General features: G+C 38.5%; 1 protein-coding gene across 8 annotated transcripts in view; it reads right to left on the bottom strand.

Moving 5' to 3' along the window:
* PPFIBP2 (PPFIA binding protein 2) overlaps positions 1-21265 on the bottom strand; it is a 149389-nt gene that overhangs the window by 26985 nt on the left and 101139 nt on the right. For 6 of the 8 annotated variants that reach the window (XM_081936499.1, XM_081936502.1, XM_081936503.1 and 3 more), the window contains 5 exons: positions 13483-13575; positions 11947-12055; positions 10805-10837; positions 6223-6284; positions 3928-4003 (listed from right to left, as the gene is read on the bottom strand). In XM_081936499.1, the coding sequence (XP_081792625.1) occupies positions 3928-4003; positions 6223-6284; positions 10805-10837; positions 11947-12055; positions 13483-13575 (373 nt within the window). The remainder of the gene's footprint in view (positions 1-3927; positions 4004-6222; positions 6285-10804; positions 10838-11946; positions 12056-13482; positions 13576-21265) is intronic. The other 2 variants (XM_081936501.1, XM_081936506.1) reach the window with 1 other exon arrangement.

The raw sequence follows: 21265 nt of genomic DNA, 5'->3' as shown, positions 1-21265 counted from the left end.
CTGAACTACTGAAAGGGGCCCATCCCATCCGGATTTGAGCGACTTTGTCCTGTAGATATTTCCCAAACTCCTCTGCTCTGCCCTGTAAAGGGGCTTCCCGCGGTCTCTCAAACAAGAGGGAGCGAGTCACCCGAAACAGGGCGGCAGGGCGGTTATCTGCGGACGCAATAAGAGCGGCGCAATGTTGACGTTTGGCCGCTCTTAATGCCACGAGGTACGTCCTCAAATAGGCTCGTGCCTGTGCTCGGTCGAATTCGGAACGGGAGGATCTCCAACGACTCTCTAGGCGTCTCTTGTGGCGTTTCATCACCCTTAGCTCCTCGGTAAACCAAGGGGCCAGGGTGGTTCGTCGCCGCAGGAGAGGCCGCAAAGGCGCCACCCGGTCTAGGGCCCCGGTAGTCGCACTATTCCATGCGTCTACCAGGTCCTCCACTCGGGGGCGGGTCAGGTCCACAGGAGGTGGCCCAAGCTCCGTCTGGAACCTATCTGGTTCCATCAGGCGCTTGGGGCGGAACCATCTAATACCTTCCAGTTCCGCCTCCTCGCGGCGGGGGGTAGCACCAGGGAAGTCCAGCCGGAGAAGTGAGTGATCCAACCATGACAGGGGAATAATGGTAGGATCCCCTATTCCCAGATCACTCATCCACTGGCCAGAGACAAAGACAAGGTCCAGCGTGTGGCCTCCCTCGTGAGTAGGGCCCTGAATTAACTGGGTCAGGTCCATGGCTGTCATGGAAGCCATGAACTCCCGAACCCCCTCAGACGCTTCTCCCAACGACGGCAGATTAAAATCCCCCATCACTAAAAGTTTGGGGGTCTCAACCGCCACCGATGAGATCAGCTCGAGGAGTTCAGGCAGGGCCGCTGACGAATAGCGAGGAGCCAGGTATACTATCAGCAGGCCCAACTGCCTCCCTGGGCCCCATCTCACGACAAGGGACTCACACCCGGATGTCTGTGGCACGGTGAACTCTCTCGGCTCTAAGTCTTCCCGGATAATCACTGCTACCCCGCCGCCCCTTCCCTGGGCCCGAGGCTGGTGAAATGCTCGATAACCTGGCGGGCACATTTCCACGAGGGGTAGACCTCCCTCGTGGCCCAACCAGGTCTCGGTTATTCCTGCGAGGTCCGGCTCCCCCTCCAAAATTAGATCGTGGATGAGGGGGGCCTTATTGACAACGGACCTCGCGTTGCATAACAGCAGTCTCAGGCCTTGGGTCTGTAGATCCTGACCACCTAGTATGCAGGGGTTGGTACAAACGACCGGGAATGACCAAAAACCCCGGTCTCCCAACCGACTACGCGCTCTTGATCTGTCCTCGCACCTGCCCCTCCCCACGACCGTTGGTATCAAAGAGCCCTGCACAGGAATGCTATCTTCCCTCTCCTCCCCCACTCCGCTCCCTCCTCCTTCGACCACACCTAGATGCCTGGCTCTCCCATCCCTCCTGACCTGTTCCCCCCCCCCCCATCCCTGGAACCCCTTATAATTTTTAAAAAGCTATTAATTAAAAAACCCCTCAATGTGCGCTTCCGCCACCTCTCTGGGTTAATACCAGGACTTAAAAATCGAAATCCAACGATTATGGCACAAAACAGCAGTGGTAATTCCAGTGGTAATCGGCACACTGGGTGCTATTCCAAAAGCACTGGAATTACATTTAAAACAGTTAAAAATTGACAAAATCACCATCAGTCAAATGCAAAAGGCCGCACTGCTTGGATCCGCACACATATTACGAAAATACGTTACGACGTTCTAGGCCCCTGGGTGGGGCCCGACTAGTAATTAATGCCAAATCCGGCGAAACAACTGGCCGCTGTGATACAATTCTGATAATAATAATAATAATAATAATAATAATAATAATAATAATAATAATAATAATAATAATAATAATAATAATAATTCTAACAACAACAAAAACAATTTGCAGATAAACATATGGTGATTTTTATCTGTATCTATCCCTTATATGAAAAGGGTGATTTGATCGAAGTTTTTTCTTAGTCTTTCAACCTGTACCTTGCAATTCATTTACTTCTGATTATTAGTGATTGTCTAGATTGTCCGTCAATAACTGCTTTTCTTTTTAGTTTTCATAAGTTCAATGTTAGATAAAGAAAACCTAAACTGTTTGCTAGAGACAACAATAATGAAGCTACTATAAATCTTAAATACTTTGGATATATCATGCAAAGACAGAAGTCCCTGCAGAAAATTCTGGTGCCTGAAAATTTGAAAGTTGAAACAAATGCATCAATATTTAGACTGGGTGCACCAATGAATTATTTTGTTGTGTTCTATATAATCACATTAGTATAATCAACAAAGGACAAATCAGAATCTTTTTGAAGGTTCCTTGCCTTCTCCATTATCCACTAGTTGCTATTAGTGTGATCTCAGAAATCTCCATCTTTTATTAATGTAGCTTGTTTACCTTGTATTTCTTATTCATTCTTATTAGAGCTGTGGAGGTGTAGTGGTTAAAATGCAACATTGCAGTTTAACTCTACCCACTGCCAGGAGTTTGATCCTGATCGGCTCAAGGTTGACACAGCTTTCCATCCTTCTGAGGTCAGTAAAATGAGGACCCAGATTATTGGGGGCCATACGCTGATTCTGTAAACCTCTTAGAGAGTGCTGTAAAGCACTATGGAGCGGTATAAGTGCAATTGCTATCATTCCACGAATGACTGAAATCTGGATCAGAGAATCTTTAAGATTTGCGTCTGAGATAAGTGCAGCCAATTAGTAGTTTGAAAAATAGGATTGCCCTATTTTGATATTGGAATGTAAATTGAACATTTCCATCCCCTTGGCTTGCTGCTATGTTTTCCATACCTGATTACAAACTTCAAACAGTATTTTAACTTCTGACAGCAATGCTAGTATTTCATCAAGTCCTGCAGCTTGATTGTTAGCAATATGTTCTAGGACCCATTTAACTTCATTTCTAGCTCTAGTTCAGTGATAAAACTTTTCTATCCATCATCAATTTTACAATGCTTTTGGCAAAGTTCCTCCAAATATTTGCACCTTTATTTTCTTTCTTCAGGAGAACTTGGTGTTCTATATTTACATAAAATGTTATCGTAATTTTCTTAAATAAATCTCCTGCACTTTCCCTCCACATGTTATCCTCACTCTCTTTGATGCGTGTTTGTTTAGATGCAGTTCCTTAGATGTAAGATGTCTCTTCTTATTTAATTTGACCTGTAGCTGGGCAAACGTTTCTGTCTCTGTTGCCTTTTGAATTCAGTCTTTCTTTAGTTATTTTCAACATATCAGCAGGAAGCCAGTTTGGGTTTTTTTTTTACATCTTTATATTACCCTGCAGTAAACGAGTGCATAATCCTTTTATTTTAAAATGTTCTCTCTGAAACAACCACACAAGCATTTATCAGTCTATTCAATTTTAAAGGAAATGGAAATAGGTTGTTTTTTCCACAACTGTATTTCTATATAGTACCTTGTGGATTACAGCTCTAATCAATATTATGCTATGGTTCACCTGCTATAAACACAAATAGTAGGGCAAAAAACATCTTTACCTTTCTTTTACTTTTCTCATACTGACACTGCAATTCACTGATGAATGACATATGATTACATAATTACACAAATATCCACAGAACTATAAATGCCCATGAAAAAAAAAAGGTTCAACAGTGTATTGGAACTCAAAAAGTCTTTTCTGCCTAATATTCCAGACAGAGGACTCAATACTTAATTGAAACACTTTGAAGTAGAATAAGGATACATCGAATAACTGAGAAAGAAGCAGAAAAGGTTTTTTGGGGGGAAGAAGAGATGGTAATGAAGGCAGTTGGCCATTTTTTTGAACATTAGATAAATGTTAGTTATTAAATTAGATGAGACCATTTTGAGGATCTTCCAATCAATACATCAGTAATTAATTATACCTTGGACTGCTAGCATTATCTCTTTCACTTTTCGGTACTGGCTTAGCAAGACGGTTAACTCTTCTATGCGGCGGTCCTATAAAGGAAAAGACAACAACACTGAATTTGTAAGAGTGTCAAAATAATCAAACACAGAAAGTTCTATATGAAACATTAGATACATGAGGCTTTTTCTAGTCTTCCAAATCCTGAAGTTGTTTCTGTAGTTTGTTGCCAAATGATAAAAAGGGTTTTTTTCCCCCTAGTTTGGTCTTAATCAGATACACAAAAAAGACCACATGTTCTTACTGCTGGCACCAGCATTCACTTTGATATTTGGAAAACTGTACTTAGATGTTCATTTTCTTGCCTCTAAAAAGCAAATCATAGAACTATTTTGCAACCATATTTGATAAAATCTCCCCCCAGCTATGTCTTGAATATAATATATATTCCATAAAATATAAAGAAAAATAGAATAGCTATAATACAAGATTAAGACATTTTAAAATTGTAATAATTAAAAATAAAAATTCTGAAAGGCTGGAGACAGCATAAGGAATAAAAAAAAACTAGTAAAAGGTCAGCACTTTATACAATGCCAGAAACCATGACCTCAAAATGAGTGCATCATGGATAGCTTCCAAGGAGGAACAGGGAGACAGAACAGATATCTGAGGAATGAAGAAACTGGCCAAAGAAATACATGAGCATGAGTTAACCAATTAGTATTGCGCACAGTGAAATTTTGAGCAGCAACACAAATATAAAACCTTTAAAAAGAGACAATGCAAGCTGTATGCCCTCTATCCTCAGAAGAGCTTCCCTTTCCTTCAGTTGGATTGGGTCAGATCTAGCAGTGAGAGAACAAGAGAAATGAGTGAAGATGTAGCTGCAGCTGCTTGTGAGCTATTGAAGGATCTGCATCGTGAATTTGATTCATTCATGTCAGTTTTGTTGGGTCTTCTTGAGAAACACTTGGTTCCCATATGAAGATGTTACGGAACAAGCAAAATTTATTTGAGAAAACTATAACAAGATTCTGAATAAGAATTTGTCACCAGATATTAGGAGAAGACTCGATAAGATTCTACAAATTAAAAATAAAATAACAATGATAATCCCAAAGAACAATTTCAATAATTTCCTTTTTGTTAGATTTACAAAAGAGGTTGTATAAAATGCTAAAGTAATTTGTAACCAGGATCAACAACCATTTGGATGGATTACAGAAAAAGACAGCCTGTTTAGAATAAAATAGTTGGTTTATTCGACAGGATAAAATGGGATATGTTGTCATTTTGCGTAGCTCTTCCTGGATTTACTGGTATTTTAATTGGTTCTGGATTTGCTCACATTTAATATGATGTAAAGATTCTTTCCCCTTATACCTACTTTATGTAATCCTAAACTTATAGAAGTTAAACTGGCTTTGTATTTAACTGCTTTTTTAAAATTTAAAGTGAGAACTTGGTCTTTTTAAAGGAGAAAATATTTCTCTTTGTTATGCTACATGTTAGTCTTTTGTTTATATTAGGATATTAGGATTACCTTAAACATATGACATGTGGATGTGCTTACAGTTTAGAGATATGGAATGTATATTGTAGAGATAAGAAGCTTTCTGGAATGTGGTATGTTGGAGCTTGTTTTTTGTAAAGGAGAAATGGTGGCTTTCAAATATGGGCTTTCTTTTATTTAGATTACATTAGGAGAGTGGAACCATTGTATGGCTTTTAAATGTTATAAATGATTTTGTTATAACCGAGATGTAGAATGTTGAGTTCCATATATACATTATGGAGATTTTAGAGTTTTGTTTGAATCTTTTGCTGGTAATTGGATTGAAGAATGATGCTACTATATGTCTTCCCTATGGCTAAGAGATAGGTTATGGGTTGAACAGTCTTATATTTGTTAGCTAAGAAGAGGTAAAGAGATTGAAATCGTTTACACTTGTCATTGTGGGAAGTCACTTTTTGGGGGGTCAGTGGGAGTTCTTTTCATACATTTGTCTTTCTTTCCTTTGCATTATTTTCTCCTTTTAAAAAATTCTGGTTTGTATTAGCTTTTATTATGCTATTAAAAACAATTAATAAAATTGTTTTTTTTTAAAAGATCTCTCTCTTTAAGAGAAAAAGGCTGGGCTTGTTCTTCAGATCAGACAGGAAAGTTAGAGCAGAGCAGATTTTAGCTCTGTAACTAAAGGCACAAGGCAGGTGCATCTGGAAGCCAAACAGATTGTCTATTAACATTATCTTCAAACAAACAAAACACACCAAAACCCCCAGCACTAACTCATAACTACTTTTTTACCTTTTCTTGATTTGCAACCAATAGTGATTCCATTCCTACTTTCAAACGCTGGACTTCTTGGTCTAAAAATGGAAACAATTTTGAACAGTGTGAATTACCCAAAATGGTATGCGACATGATTGATTTAGGGAACCATAATAGCTATTTCACCTTCATTGCCTCTCTTCCCATTTAAATGATATGCAGATAGCAAATAGTTCCTGAGTATTAGTTCCTGAGTATTAGTTCCCAGGTTGTAACAGACATGCATGTCTCTTAAAAAAAAAAAGGTAAAGGTTTCCTCTGTCCAGTGGTGGATTCTGGATCCTGTTGCAACCGGTACAGTTGCAATGGGGCCCGGCATCCTCCACATGAATGCACGCAGCATGCGTGCATACATGTGCAGTGCACGCATGTGTCTTACCATCCAGCAACGCCTCTGCGAGTCTCTGCAACGTTCCAGCTGCTCGGCGGAGTGTCACGCAGGCGGTATGGGCATACTGCCTGCAACCCACCACTGACCCTGTGGCCAGCATGACTATCTGCCATGGCACATGGAACACTGTTACTTTCCCACCAAAATGATACCTTTCTATCTACTTGCATTTGCATGCTTACAAACTGGTAGTGGTCAGGAGCTTGGACAAGGTTGGGAACTCACCCAGCATGAACTGCTAACCTTCTAGTTCAGGGGTGTCAAACTTGTGGCTCGCAGGCTGGATGTGTCACGTGCTGGCTACCCCACCTCCATTTTAGCAAAGGGGGAAAAAAAAGTCATGATACATCATGTGACGACAACGTGACAATGTAAGTTTGACACCCCTGTTCCAGACATTAAGCCTAATTAAGACACCATCAGCCTACCGCACTCTCCCCATTTACATGTCTCTTAGAAGGTTTCAATTGTTGTTCCTCTCCCTCACCCTTCTAGCACAATTAGTGATGCTTTAAAAAGGAATAGCCTCAGCTCCCCCGTCTCCCCCGCGTTCTGCCCTATAATAGCCTTCTTTTGGTGGAAAAGAGAAGTTTAGACAGCTACATAAGGGAGGAGAATGTGGGGAAAAAATTGGCACTATTTTTTATACAACATTCAAGTTACTGAAAATGCAGCAAAAAATAAAACCAACAGGAAAAAAATAGCCTGCAGTTGTACAACTAGTAAAAGATTCAAAGTCTTGCATGTTTAAGTGTCTGTATATAGACAGATTTCTATGGACGATAAAAACTAGTTGCTTATTAAAAAGTGTCAATATTTCAAATATGAGAAAATGGACAATTTCAAACCCAAAGTAATTGAGAGTAATTGACTTTTTTTAAAAAAAAAATCCACCTCCTTAAAACATCTCTTGAAAAGATAAAGATGGTTATAAAGTTTGGATTTTGTTCTTCTTTCCTATTTCTAAGAATAACTGCCTCTTTCTGCTTTATTAAATGATATAAAAGTCATTGGAAGAAAATATAGTAATGCCATCCAAGAGAAAAATGGTAGCAACTGCTCCACTGTATCCTTTTCTCTTGAATCTGCTTAAGGGGTTTTTAGGAAAAGTAAAGTCTTACTATGCACAATGTATTCACGACATACTATAACAATCTTTCACTATTTAAGATTTTTATCTGGGTGTTTCTTTTAATGTGGGCTATCTTCACGGTCTTCTTCGAGACTGGATTGCAAGTATGCATGTTATCACTAGATGGCAGCTAAGAAAAACAGAAAACTCAATTTCTCTGCTAACAACTAGGGGCTGCCTGCATTTCTTGCAGCCAGTTTGGTTGTCTTGTTTTAGTCTATATGTAAAATCTTAATTTATATGTTGGATTTATTCTAAGGTGATTTACTGTAATAGAAAAGCTCAGCCACCCTTCAAAGATAAACCATGGATAAATGGCTGAAATATTGTAAGTACTACTAACTGGATGGAAGATTCTTCACTGCAGACATGAAATTGCTAGCATTTTAGGAAAAAAGATATAGCTGATGATGTAAAAATGGATTTGGCTATAATATCTGCCCAAACAATTCTGAGGAATTTTAAATGGACGTTTTCCAAGTTCCAGAGTTTTTTTGTATACAGTAATGCAAAACAATTCAATTTATTTAAGCTTCAAAGATGGCAACGTGACACACAAGGAAAGTACAAAGAAAGAATGAGCGCTAGTTACGTATATTAGCTGAGTATGGAGGAAATATCATTGTTTAGAGATAATTTCATTGATTATTCATTCTAATGATTTATAAAGTTTTGTAAAGTATATTGAGTGAGTAGCAGAGTTAGTAATTATGTTTTATTTTAATGTATCTTAGAAATTAAAGTTGAAAGAAAGACAAGGCCACACAAAATTGCATGCAATGTACAGTAACCAGACAGAAAAAAAGTGCATTTTTATTAAGACCAAAGCCAATTTGGTCTTGTGGCTAAGGCACCAGGCTAAACTGGGAGATTATGAGTTCTGGGGCTTCTTAGCCAGGAAAGCCAGCTATGTGAACTTGGGCCAGTCACACTCGCAGTCCAAATCACCTCATAGGTTTATTGTTGTGAGGAAAATAGCAGGAGGAAAGTATGTTGGATATGTTCACTGCCTTGAGTTATTTGTAAAAAATAATAAAGGTGGGATGCAAACAAACAAACACTAGCTTTCTAAAAGAGCCAAAGTAAGGCCTTTTAATATTGAATTACTCTAAAACAGGGTCTCCAAACTTGGGAACTTTAAGACTTGTGGACTTCAACTTCCAGAATTCCCCAGCCAGCCATGCTGGCTGGGGAATTCTGGGAGTTGAAGTCCACAAGTCTTAAAGTTCTCAAGTTTGGACACCCCTGCTCTAAAAGTACTTCATTAGACAAATAAAATATTTTAAAAGATCAATTTGTGTTTTGTTTTGTTTTTACAAAACTGTAAATGCCGGATGGGTACTGGAAATAAAAAGGAAAAAAAGTGTCTTAGAACTGAAGTTAATACAATTCTATCCAATGGTGGTTTGCATTTCAATATTTTTTTTAAACTATCCAGTCTATCCTACAACTTTGGTGTTTGCAATCCAATAAGCAGGTCTGTTGCTACTTAAAAATCTGTCAAAATTGGTTGAGTATTGCAACCCGTTGTAGAAAAGCACTTAAAAAGATCTTTATGGGTTTGAATTAGATTTTATTACAGATAAACCTACTGAAATCAACAACATATAATTAAACGGAGCATTTTAGTTACTCAAAATGTAACTATAAAGAGCTTGTACTGGAATTTATTGACTGACAGAGCCTATTTAAAAGTGTTATCTAATTTCAGATTGAGATTTATTTTTTTGACCGATAATGCAAACAACAAAAATGCCATCTGCAACACAAATCTTACAGGACAAGTAGTCCTCATTTAACAATAATTTGTTCAGCAACTCTTTGAAGTTACAGGGTGCTGAATGAATGATATTTATAAGTCCCTGAAGTTATGGCCTTTACAGCACCTCATGTCATCATTTATTGCTTATTTACATTTTCATCCTATCTTTATCATTTATAGGTAACTCAAGGCACAAACATACATAATACTTCTATCTCCTCCTATTTTTCCTACAGCAACAGTTGTGTGGGGCTAAGATGAGAGAGAATAACTGGCCCAAAGCCATCAGTCCCCAGTTATGATCAGATGAGCATTTCAACTTCTCCCAGCCACCTATCTCCCCATGGCCTACCCTACAGGGACTCTTTGGTGGTGGTGGTGGCAGTGTCGGGGCTAAAGTAGAGGCCTGGGGCCTTCAGCAGTCTCAGCTGGCCACTTGCGTTGTTCTTCAAATAGCATACACTATTTTCACAATGATATGGAAGGGCTCAGAAGCTTCCCAAAGGATTGCAAGAATGGCATAGGCAAGTAGCCTCAGGAAGAAGGCCTGGCATGGCTGGCAGTTGCCTTGCATAGGGATGAGTTGAGCATGCCTCATCAGCAATGGAGGAAGATGGCAAAGTCAGCTGTGGGTCTGTAGTGTTCAGAATGGAGGAGTGGCCAGGGTTTTGTGCTGTAGCTCTGGGATGATTGGCCATGGCATGGAGTCTGAGGAAGCACTGATTAGCAGTGACACGGTTGAACTGATGGTCTGGGGATGGTGGCGGCTGGCTGAGATTGAAGGCCTTGGGCCTCTACTTCAGCCATAGCGCCACTGCTATAAAGGGTCGCTGTGCAAGGTGACCAAAAGACAGAGATGAGACAGAGCTGGATGGGTGAGGGGAATTGAAAACAAGGCAAAGGAGGCAGTCACTCCTCATTGAAGCTTGGAGCTGGGAGGGACCAACCCAGGAAGAGGATCAGGGTGGGTCCTCACTTAACAACTGGTGGGGTTGGTTAGCAATAGGGACTACCAGGATTGCTGATGCTAAATGATGTAGTCATGTGACATTGTATTTTACAATCACATCAATTAGTGACTTAAATTCCCAATTATCATCATAACTATCTGTGTTTAGATAATTCAAATAGCTGTCTGGTTGCTTTCAATAGTGAATTTATTCACATATATTAACATTATGATTTAGCAGCAAAATATAAATCACTGCTGCAGAAATGTATTTTAGCTGAAATTTGTGTTTGAAAAGCAAGAAAGTGAAATCTCAGGGCTTACATTTTTCTTTTAGCCTTCTCTTAAACACTTCCTCTACAACAGGAAATGGAGAAAGTCAATCAAGAACGCAGGAAAAAAACAGGAGAGATAACTATATTCATTTCCACTGAAATATGCATCCAAAAATAAAAGATATATTTGACATTTCTAATCTCTTTCCCATTTTCAAAGTGAATGTTTGTAAGGAGCTAAGCCACTTAAAATGCACAGGCTCTTTTTGGAATCCAGAGACAATTCAGTAGTCTTCAAAAACAAGTGTATTTGCTAACATTTCTAGCAACTTTTAGCCAATAGTCAAATCTAGTAAACATGCGTTTAATGCAAAACATGCAACAACATTATAAATAAATAGAACTGCTATCCATTTAATAAGTAATCAATTCCTAGTGTGTCTCAAGACATCTTTGAAAAACATCTTAAAATATTCATTTATTTATGGTAAAGTACCACTAATTCAATTTTACTGCCCATAAATAGGAGAACAAGATTCAATCATCCACATTTGATCTGGAAGGATAAAAGACTGAATAATTATTGTATAATATTATTATGAAATCATCAAGTGGGAAAGGGCTATGCACATCATTAGTTGCAATCCCTAACTCGGTACAGGAATCCAAATAAGCATCTTTGACAGAACTTTCTACAATTTTTGACTGAAACACAGCCAGTAAACCTATATTTTGCTTGCATGACTGATGTATAAGGCATATTGGTAAATAAGAAAAAGTAAGAATAACATTTAATATTGCCTGCTATTTTGCATAATCTGTAATAATAGTATAGTTAATGAAAAATAATTACTCTTCCCCAGAATATGGAAAGCAAGTCTATCTCCAGCAACCTCTTAGCAGGAGTATACTCTTGCCTAATATCAAACAAGATTGCAGTGGGAATTCCACCTGAATTGCTGCAAGCCAATTAAAACTGTGACACAATACATAGGTAATGAAGCAGGATATGGGAATGCAACTGTCATAGCTTAATAAATACAGAAATACTGTATGGATAACTGAGAAAATCAGTTTTCATTCTGTTTGGCACTATGGCTATCTATTAGACACTTCATTTTAAATAATAACAGTCTACATATGATTCTTTAAAACATCTGGCAATAACAGAAATGAAGCACACACCATTACCTCTCTCTGCAATTTCATTATTTGCTGACGTCCTCGAGATTTGACTCTGTAATCGTTCAATTTCTGAGTCTTTTAGAGCTAGCTGTTCTTGAAGCTGTGCTATTTCAGCCTAAGGGAACAGATAAATAATGTCATTTCTACCTTAACACTTTGCCGATAAAGTAATACACAAAGAATCATTGTGAATTATTTACTTCAACAATATCAGAAACAACCCCCCCCCCCCGCTTTTATTTTTTAAAGGGATTAGAAGACCAGATAATGGATCCATATATGATCCTACACCTATCCTGGCTTTATTGCTTTAATTAAAAGGTAGGGAATATCTGGCTATAGGACTTTTGAGAGAGGAATGGCTTTTGATTCAGATTTCGGAACAATTAGGATATGGTCTAGAAAAGGGCTTCTCAAACTCTTCAATTCAATAGCCCTTAGTAAAGTTTCAGATTGTTCACTGAACCTCAAGTGTTCATTATATGAACATAGATTAATAAATTCTACTAATAGTAATACAATACAATACAATACAATAGTAGAGTTGGAAGGGACCTTGGAGGTCCCTTCTTCTAGTCCAACCCCCTGCCCAGGCAGGACTACATAGTACTACATATAATAATAAAATAGCAATAATAATGGATATTGTGGTCCCACTGATCACTTTGCAGAATCTTGGTCTAGAGTCTGGCAGCTAGATTGCATACAAATTATGGTACATGTGTACATACCTATTTTGACATGTTCTCTATTTCTATGATATTTCTGTGGATTTAACTTCTAGCAGCTAGAAATTTCAAACATCAGACTAAATGTTCATTGTAACAGTGTGAATTAAGTGAAATATTCTGTAAGATTGTTTTGCAGGAGCCAATTTGCACAAAATGTTTTAGGCTTTGTATATTTCCCTTCCTTCTGATATTTCTCTATATATCCCACAAAAGCATTCTTATGAGAAAACTCAGAAACAAAAAGAATCAAAATGCACACTATAACCTCTGGAAATTAGAATATACATCATAGAACAGTGTTGGTGAACCTATGCTATAGATGTCAAAGGCGATAACATGGTATTTTGGGTCACATGCCAGCAATCACCAACCCCAAACTCCCCCATTTTGAAAGCACACCCCATTCTCTCTGCGATTTCTGGCAGATTTCTGGCAGGAGAATGGGCCTCTAGACCCTCTGAAAAGCATATGAGAACAGGGTGTGCTTTTGCATTTGTGTGGTTTTTGAAGAATGCATTCTCCAAAGCCGCTTCAAGAGTAAAGTCTCGTGGGACTTAGAATTGCATCAGGTAGGCGGCAGGGGCCTGTCAAAAAAAAAAAAGAGAGAATATTGCTGGAAGATAAACAGAGCGTGGCAGATCTTGGGGACCATGTGATTGGAGTATATATTTTAAAATCAACAAATATGAAAACAGTTGTTTCTCTTTTGTTCTGAGCAGGGTGATGGTAGTGGTGACAAGCAGCAGAGTCAAATTGGTCTAGATCTTTCCTGGGGCAAAGCTGAAATGTTTCTCTATTTTGTATTGCTTACTTTAGTTGCTTTCAATTTCCATTCATATTGAGTCCTTTCATTTTCTAGCTCTTCAACCTTAATTTTCAGGTGTTTGAGTTCCTGTAACAAATTCTGGAGAGAAGGGGGAGATTAAAAAAAAAAGACTTCTTAATGACAGTGCATTTACAGTTCAATCATCTCTATAATTAATCACATGTAACCATTATTATCAATGACAAATGCATTCCATAGTTACATTTACAGTATGTTATGGTAAAATGACTTGACTGATAATATTAAAGATTGTAGTACAGCAGTATTTCTTAAAAGTGTGAGTTTCTTAAAGAGTGGCTCTAGGACAGTGAGGGCGAACCTTTTCAGCACCGAATGCCAAAAAGGGAGTGTGCGTGCGTGTGCTCGTCTGGACCGCAACACGGAAGAGGAGGTGCCAAGGAGGCATGCGCACTGGAAAGCTAGTCTTCCGGTTACTGGCATACATGCACGTGCAACAATCAGCTGGCCGGCATGCATGCCCATGCTGGAAAACAGAAGACCAGCTCTTCCAGTTTCCGGCACTGCCGCATGCACTAATCGTCGTCCACGCATGCACGCCAGAAACCCGGATGGAATGGGCGATGCCACATGTGCCAGGCGACATGGCTCCATGTGCCACTTTGGGCACGCATGCCACAGATTCCCATCACGGTTCTAGGACTTTTGAGGGTCCCCCAAGAACCTCTCAAGGATTTTTAAAAAATCAACATTATTTTACCAGTGTATGTTGAAAAAGAATATAATATTAAGATTCCATCAAACATTCGTGAGAAGCAAATGTGTCATTTTAATTTTTAGTACAATAAATATTGATAATTATAGCCCATAGAAGCAAAAGCTCTTTTGGGTTCCTCCATAATTTTTAAAAGTGAGAGGGGGCCCTGAGAGAGAAAAAGTTTAAGAAACACTGCAGTAGATGAAGCAGAATCAAACATTCTGTTTTATGTGGCAGATACATTGTTTTATTTATAAATCAGAAATTTCTATTCCTAATCTCCTTTCATTAATATGGGTGTTTGGTATTCTATAGGTAGGCCTCAACATATGACAGTAATGGAGTTTGCCCATTCCGTTAATAAATCATGAGCGTCATTAAAGCACTTGACCAGACCGTATTTATGATGTATGGGTTTTTTTCGCAGTTGTTAAGTAAAATTGTTGTTCAGCTATGGGGCAAAGTAAATGCTGATTTTTGCCCAAAAAATAGCATTAATCACAGTCCCATGACTGTGGGGCGCTGCAAATGGCCATAAATGGGGGCCGAGTGCTAAGTGCCTGAAATGCACTCATATGAGGGTGGAGGGGCCCACTGCTGAAACTTTGTAAATGGATCATAAGTACCTTCTGAGGGGGTCCATCATAACTTTGAACAGTCACTAAACAACTAATCACAAGTTGAGGACTATCTGTATAAAGTCACTTCAAATTCCATTTTTAGCTTTAATTACAAAAAGACAAGTGCGGTCAACATAACATGCGTTCTTCCGGAGCGAGATGGAAAAGCTAGGTCTTAAGTATCTCCTGAACCAGGAGGGAATGTATAGGCTGGATCTATGTAGACAGAATATTCCCACACACTGAAATAGCAATAAAAATGTATTTCTTAGATATTGCTGTTATCAGACAGATGGGACTTGGAAAATGATAACCCTATTTGATCTAATCCCCTGGGGAAAATAACTTGTATAATATTTTGGGTCAGTTTCTTTTAGCTTTTTTTTTTTTTAAATTTATGTTACCACTTACTATGTTATATTTAATGTAAAGCAATGAAACAGACAGAGGTGGAGGCATTACTTTAAAGAAATAACAGGAACAAGACAAATATGTCCAAAATGTGATACAAAAAATAACACTGCAACTTCAGTAAACCTGAGCTAATAATAAATCTTGAAATGGGTTTATGTTAGGCATACCAGTGTCAGTCCTATCCTGTTGAATTCTAAGAGCTTATCTAAAGTAGATTTCAGCCTGACATATAAAGTGGTTTTGATCAGAGTGAAAGTTTATTCTACAAAACCTAGATAGCCCTGAGATGTTTTTGCAGAGTAAGCAATTAACTTTAAAGAGCTTTAGGGGAAAAAAAAGAAAGAAAGAAAGAGTGACTGAGTTTTTATAGAGGCTTTCCTCTGTCCCATTCATTTGATTCTCTTAAACAAAAATATATAAAATAAATGAAACCAGACGCCTATAATTTAAATACATTTTGAAGATCATTGTCTTAAATGGAGGCACACGGTAACGTTCTCATATCCATAAAATAATGAGTTTGATGCACTATGATAATATATTATAGGTAAACCTTTAAAAATACTTAATAGGTTTAATAAAACTTTAATTACTATAAAATTGAATGTAAAAAAACAGATTATGTCTGAAATGATTTTTGCTTTCCTTGTTAATTATGCATTATTAAAACAGATTTACCAAACTAAGCAATTAGGGTTCAATATTTCTCACATACTATAAGAGGACTCATTTCTTTAAATAAAAAAAAAATTATAAATTAATAAAGAAGGATAGAAAGACCTAAAACCCTAAGTCCTTAACTAGACCTTAGAACATAGTATAACAAGGTTGACAGGGACCCTGGAGGTCTTATAGTCCAACTCCCTGTTCGAGCAGGAGACCTTATACCTGTGATGGCAAACCTAGGGCACGTGTGCCACAGGTGGCACACAGAACCCTCTCTGTGGACACATGAGCTGTTGCCACAGCTCAGTTTTACCATGCATGCATGTGCGCCTCCCGTCGGTCAGCTGATTTTTGGGTCTCTGCCACGAATGCGCAGGGATGCATGAGGAAGATGCGCACACATGCATGGGGGGAAGGGTGCACATGGAGTTGCAGGCTTGCGAAGTGGGCAAGGTGCACGCCAGAGGTCGCGCGCGCAAGTGCAGGGCAGTGGTGACTTTCCATTTTTTTTACTACTGGTTCGCTCGTGCGTGCATGCGGAGAAGCGTCCGGGTGGATGGGCGGAGCCCCCTGCTGCCACCACTACCAGTTCACCCCATCTGGGCTGAACCGGTAGCAACCCACCTCTAGTGCAGGGGGGGAGGGTGCGTGAGTGTGTGTATGTGCATTGCATTGTGGGTATTTGTGCGTGCACTTGCACTTTTGGCACTTGGCGCCAAAAAGGTCACTGCCTTATACCATTCCAGGCATCACTGTCTTATACCATTCCAGACAAATGGTTGTCTAATCTCGTCTTGAAAACTTCCTGTGATGGAGCAAGCTGTTCCACTAATTAATTGTTCTGTCAGGAAATTTCTCCTTAGTTCTAGGTTTGATCTCTCTTTAGCAATCTTCTGCCCTCAGATGCTTTGGCTAATAGGTTGACCCCCCTCTTCTCTGTGACAGTCCTTCAAATATTAGAAGACAGCTATCATATCACCCTGATCCTTCTCTTCTAGACTACACATATCTAGTTCTCTCAATCATTCATCATATGGTTAAACTTCCTGACCCCTTTATTGCTCTTCTCTGCACTCTTCTAGGGTCCCAACATCTTTTTTGAATCGTGGTGACCAGAATTGTATGAGGCATTCCAAGTATAGTCTCATTAGTATAGTATAGAGTGGTACTGTCTCTTCTTGTGGTCTTGATACTGCCCCTCTGTTGATGCAACCTATGACTGCATTGTCATTTTTGGCAGCTTCAGCACACTACTGGCTCATATTCACTAGGACTCCAAATCTCTCTCACAGTTACTGCATTTGGTTTTTCTTGCATATGGGTAGGTCCTTACTTTTCTAACCACTGATTTTTGGGGGGATAGGGTCCACTGTTCAAATTTGTCAAGGTCTTTACAATTTGCAGCATGGTTCTGCTTTAATGTTCATATATTGACAAATTAGACAATATCACTTAGCAATAGCACTTAAGACTTAGATACTGCTTCACAGTTTTTTTTACCTCTTTAAACGGTTTACAGAGTCAGCATATTGCCCCCAAACAATCTGGATCCTCATTTTACCCACCTTGGAAGGATGGAAGGCTGAGTCAACCTTGAGCCTGGTGAGATTCAATCTGCCAAATTTCAGGCAGCCGGCAGTCAGCAGAAATAGCCTGCAGTACTGCATTCCAACCACTGTGGCACTGCGGCTCATGAGTACAACATAGGCATAACACTATAATCCATAATTTGAAACTACTTACATATTGTAAAAATGGGTTTTACAAACATACATCTAAAGGTGGATCACCAATACAATTTTATATCAGAAATAGCCATTATTATTTCAAGCACAGCTCTTCAGCTTTGACAATGTTTCACAAAATCCCTTTAAGTATAATGTGGAGTTGTAGGAGATAAAACTGATTTACAACTGGGAGTCATGGCCTATTACTGCCCCAATTCCAGGACAAGACAACATTACTTTGTTATGAAACACAACGTTCTGTAAAAACAGTATCAATTCATGCCAAGTGGTCACAGCAAACTCTGATTAGTAATATTTAGTTTATTCCTCAAAAAAAAAAAAAAAGGAAAATGTATAGATTCAGGCTAACATTTGACCTTCATACTTCACACTGAAAGCAGTTCTCCTGTGAAGGGAACTCTGTCACCCATTCAGTGCTGTTTTGAGACTCAACTGCTTCCAAACTTGGTTTCCTACTGTGTGACTTTCTTTCCTGGATTTGACTATTAATCTCCAGTTGCAGTTTACACATCTGTTCTTGCAGGTCACTGATCAGGTTGACTACTGACTAAATAAGAAAGACAGAAAATGACATCTAGAGACAACACGAAATGAAGTCAAGAACATACTTTGGGGCGGGGGGGGGGTGAGATATAACAATAGGCATTAAGGCGTCCTCTTTTGTCAAGTAGTGAAAAAGCGTAGGGATCATTCTGCAGAACAGATCCTATTAATGCTTAAAACAACTAGCTAAACTATTCCTTCTTAATCTTAAGAAGCTCAGATGACAAGTAACATCATAAGAGGTAAACAAATAATGCATTGGGAAGACTCAAAAGCCCTTTGGCTTGATAAATGTTTCTAGCTCATTCAGATTGTGTATCTATGACTGATTTCCTCAACATCTGGCTTTGATCATATCAAACCAGTGCTCTTTCTGCCATATTGTAAAAGGAAGGAATCTTCTCTGCAAAACTTACATTTCTTAAAAGAATATAAAAAATGAACAGTAAAAAGAAATGATGTTACTTATTAAGGCTAGGCCATTTCTTTATATTTATCTGGAAAAACATGCCTCCAAAAATTTGGAAAGGGAACTTCACACCTATCTGTAATTCATTAAAGCATTTCTGGTTGTTTTTTTTTTACAGAAATCACACAACTACAGCAAAAAAGCATTCCATTGCAGCTTTGTGATCCTGAAAACAGAAGTGGTTACTTTAATGAGTTGCAGATAAATACTACGTTTGTGCTATTTTTGAAGCTCTTCCAAAATGTATCTGAAACACTGACAGTCTTAATCCTATATTTAAAAATGTATCAAAGGCCTCATAAATCACAAGCTTTCATAAAATATTCCCAGGAATTTGGCTATTGTGGAATCTTATTAAATAGCAGCGTTCTCTTTGCTGTTTTCATGGTAACAATACAGAGGTATGTAATTACTGGCTTCTTCTGGGATAGTGTTTGGTTCTCCAGTCTAGCCTACAGCCTGGGATTTCCCATTCAAATACTTAATCAGCTTTGATTCTTGCTCATCCAAAGCCAACTAAGAACAATCAGGTATTGCTACTGTTTTGAGAGAATCTTGGTAGTTCTTAAAAATCAATTATAAATGGAAGTATTCTTGTGTTGATATCTATCAGGATCCACCAATATATTTCTTTTTAATGCCTGGTAGATTTTGTTCAAGAATAATGAATTGAAAGAATATCTTACAAACACCTGAAATTCTTTTTTAAACCACAAAGATTCAGTGACAGAGACATTGTCTAAACGTCATCTAAAAGAAGAACAGATGAAAATAATATCTCAAAATATAGAGCTACTTCCCAAATGAAAATAGAAGCATAGATATCCTTTGCAGAGTTCATGGAGCCAAGATATGTGAGAAAGTTTGGGTACAGTTGCATCAGGCTTAGCATTCCAGAACCTCAGTTTATGCTTTAAGATTATGATACATACAAACACACACGACAGAGGCACCATTACACTGTCTATCAACATTGTATTTCATTTTTATATTTGATGAGTGTCAGTTCTTCTATTTTTATGCACAAGATAATTTTAAATTGTAAAACACTAATGCAACATAGCATGGTAAAATCTAACTTTATATGGAAGTAAATTATTGCTTTTGAGTGGCTCTGTGATTATATATAAGTTCACCACTTTAATTTATTTATTAAAAATAACAAAGGCAGGATCTAAATAAATATATCAGTATGCATAGACCAACTTTGTATTCATATAAAATTGCATCTTCAAATCATATAAGAAAATCAATTCTTGGCAAGGTATTCAAGAATGAAAATGACAAAAGTCTCAAAATCCATGTTCTCAATATTTTTTCTTACAGTATCAATTGGAAATATTTTCAATTGAAGAGTCCTTAAGTTTTGAGTAGAAATTCTGAAGGTATAATTTTGGAAAGGAAACCTTCTCACTAAGCCAAAATTAAACTACCGCTGCAGATGGACAGAGAAATACAGATAATCTTTGACCTATCACCACAGTTGGGAGCAGAATTTCATTTGCTAAGCAGGATGGCTAAGTGAATTATGCTCAATTTTATGACCTTTATTGCCATGGTTGTTAAGCAAACCTCTGCAATTGTTAAGTGAATCACATGGTTATTAAGCAAATCCAGCTTCTCCATTGGCTTTGATTGTCGGAATCTGGCTGTGAGGATCACAAATGGCAGCCAAATGATGCTGGGATACTGCAACTCTTGTAAAGGTTCCCCTCACACATATGTGCTAGTCATTCCCGACTCTAGGGGGCGGTGCTCATCTCCGTTTCAAAGCTGAAAAGCCAGCGCTGTCCAAAGAGTCTCTGTGGTCATGTGCTCAGCATGACTAAATGCTGAGGTGCACAGAACGCCGTTATCTTCCCACCAAAGGTGGTTCCTATTTTTCTATTTGCGTTTTTACATGCTTTCAAACTGCTAGGTTGGCAGAAGCTGGGACAAGTAATGGGAGCTCACTCTGTTACACAGCACCAGGATTCGAACCGCCGAACTGCCGAACTTTCTGATCGACAAGCTTAGCGTCTGAGCCACTGAGACACCGTGTCCCTATTGCAACTCTTGTAAATACATGCCAGTTATCAAGCACCCAAATGATGATCACGTGACTATGGGGATGCTTTGAGGGTCATATAAGCAAGGACCACTCATTAAATCACTTTTTCCGTTGTAAGGTTTGAACCATTGTTAAACTGATGGTTGTAAGTTGAGGACTACCTGTATATATTCTGCAACAGGCATTCATTTTCAAACTAGAAGATGGGATTCTGACAGGTTATTTTCACTTAGCTGAAAGCATATGCTAAACCCTTCCCAGCTTCTAGCTCTCAGTCAGGGTGACCCACAATCTTCACCACCCAATTCTTATGTCAGAATTAAGTACAAAAATTACAGCTTTGTTTTTCATGACATTTTGTTGCCATGGGAACCATTTCACAGAGTCTAGAGAGCCACATGATTCTGCTACTCTTCTTTCAATCTGTTTCTCTTTATTTCCCTGTCTGAAAAAAAACAACGACCCCCTATTACATTGGTTTCATCTGGTTTCTACTACCTATGTCACTTCTTTTCAGAATTAAAATGGGAAACAGATTCAAGT

The sequence above is a fragment of the Natrix helvetica genome (assembly GCF_964273705.1).
Source record: "Natrix helvetica genome assembly, chromosome: 1".
Lineage (NCBI taxonomy): Eukaryota > Metazoa > Chordata > Lepidosauria > Squamata > Natricidae > Natrix > Natrix helvetica.
This window is presented reverse-complemented; position numbering and strand designations above follow the sequence as displayed.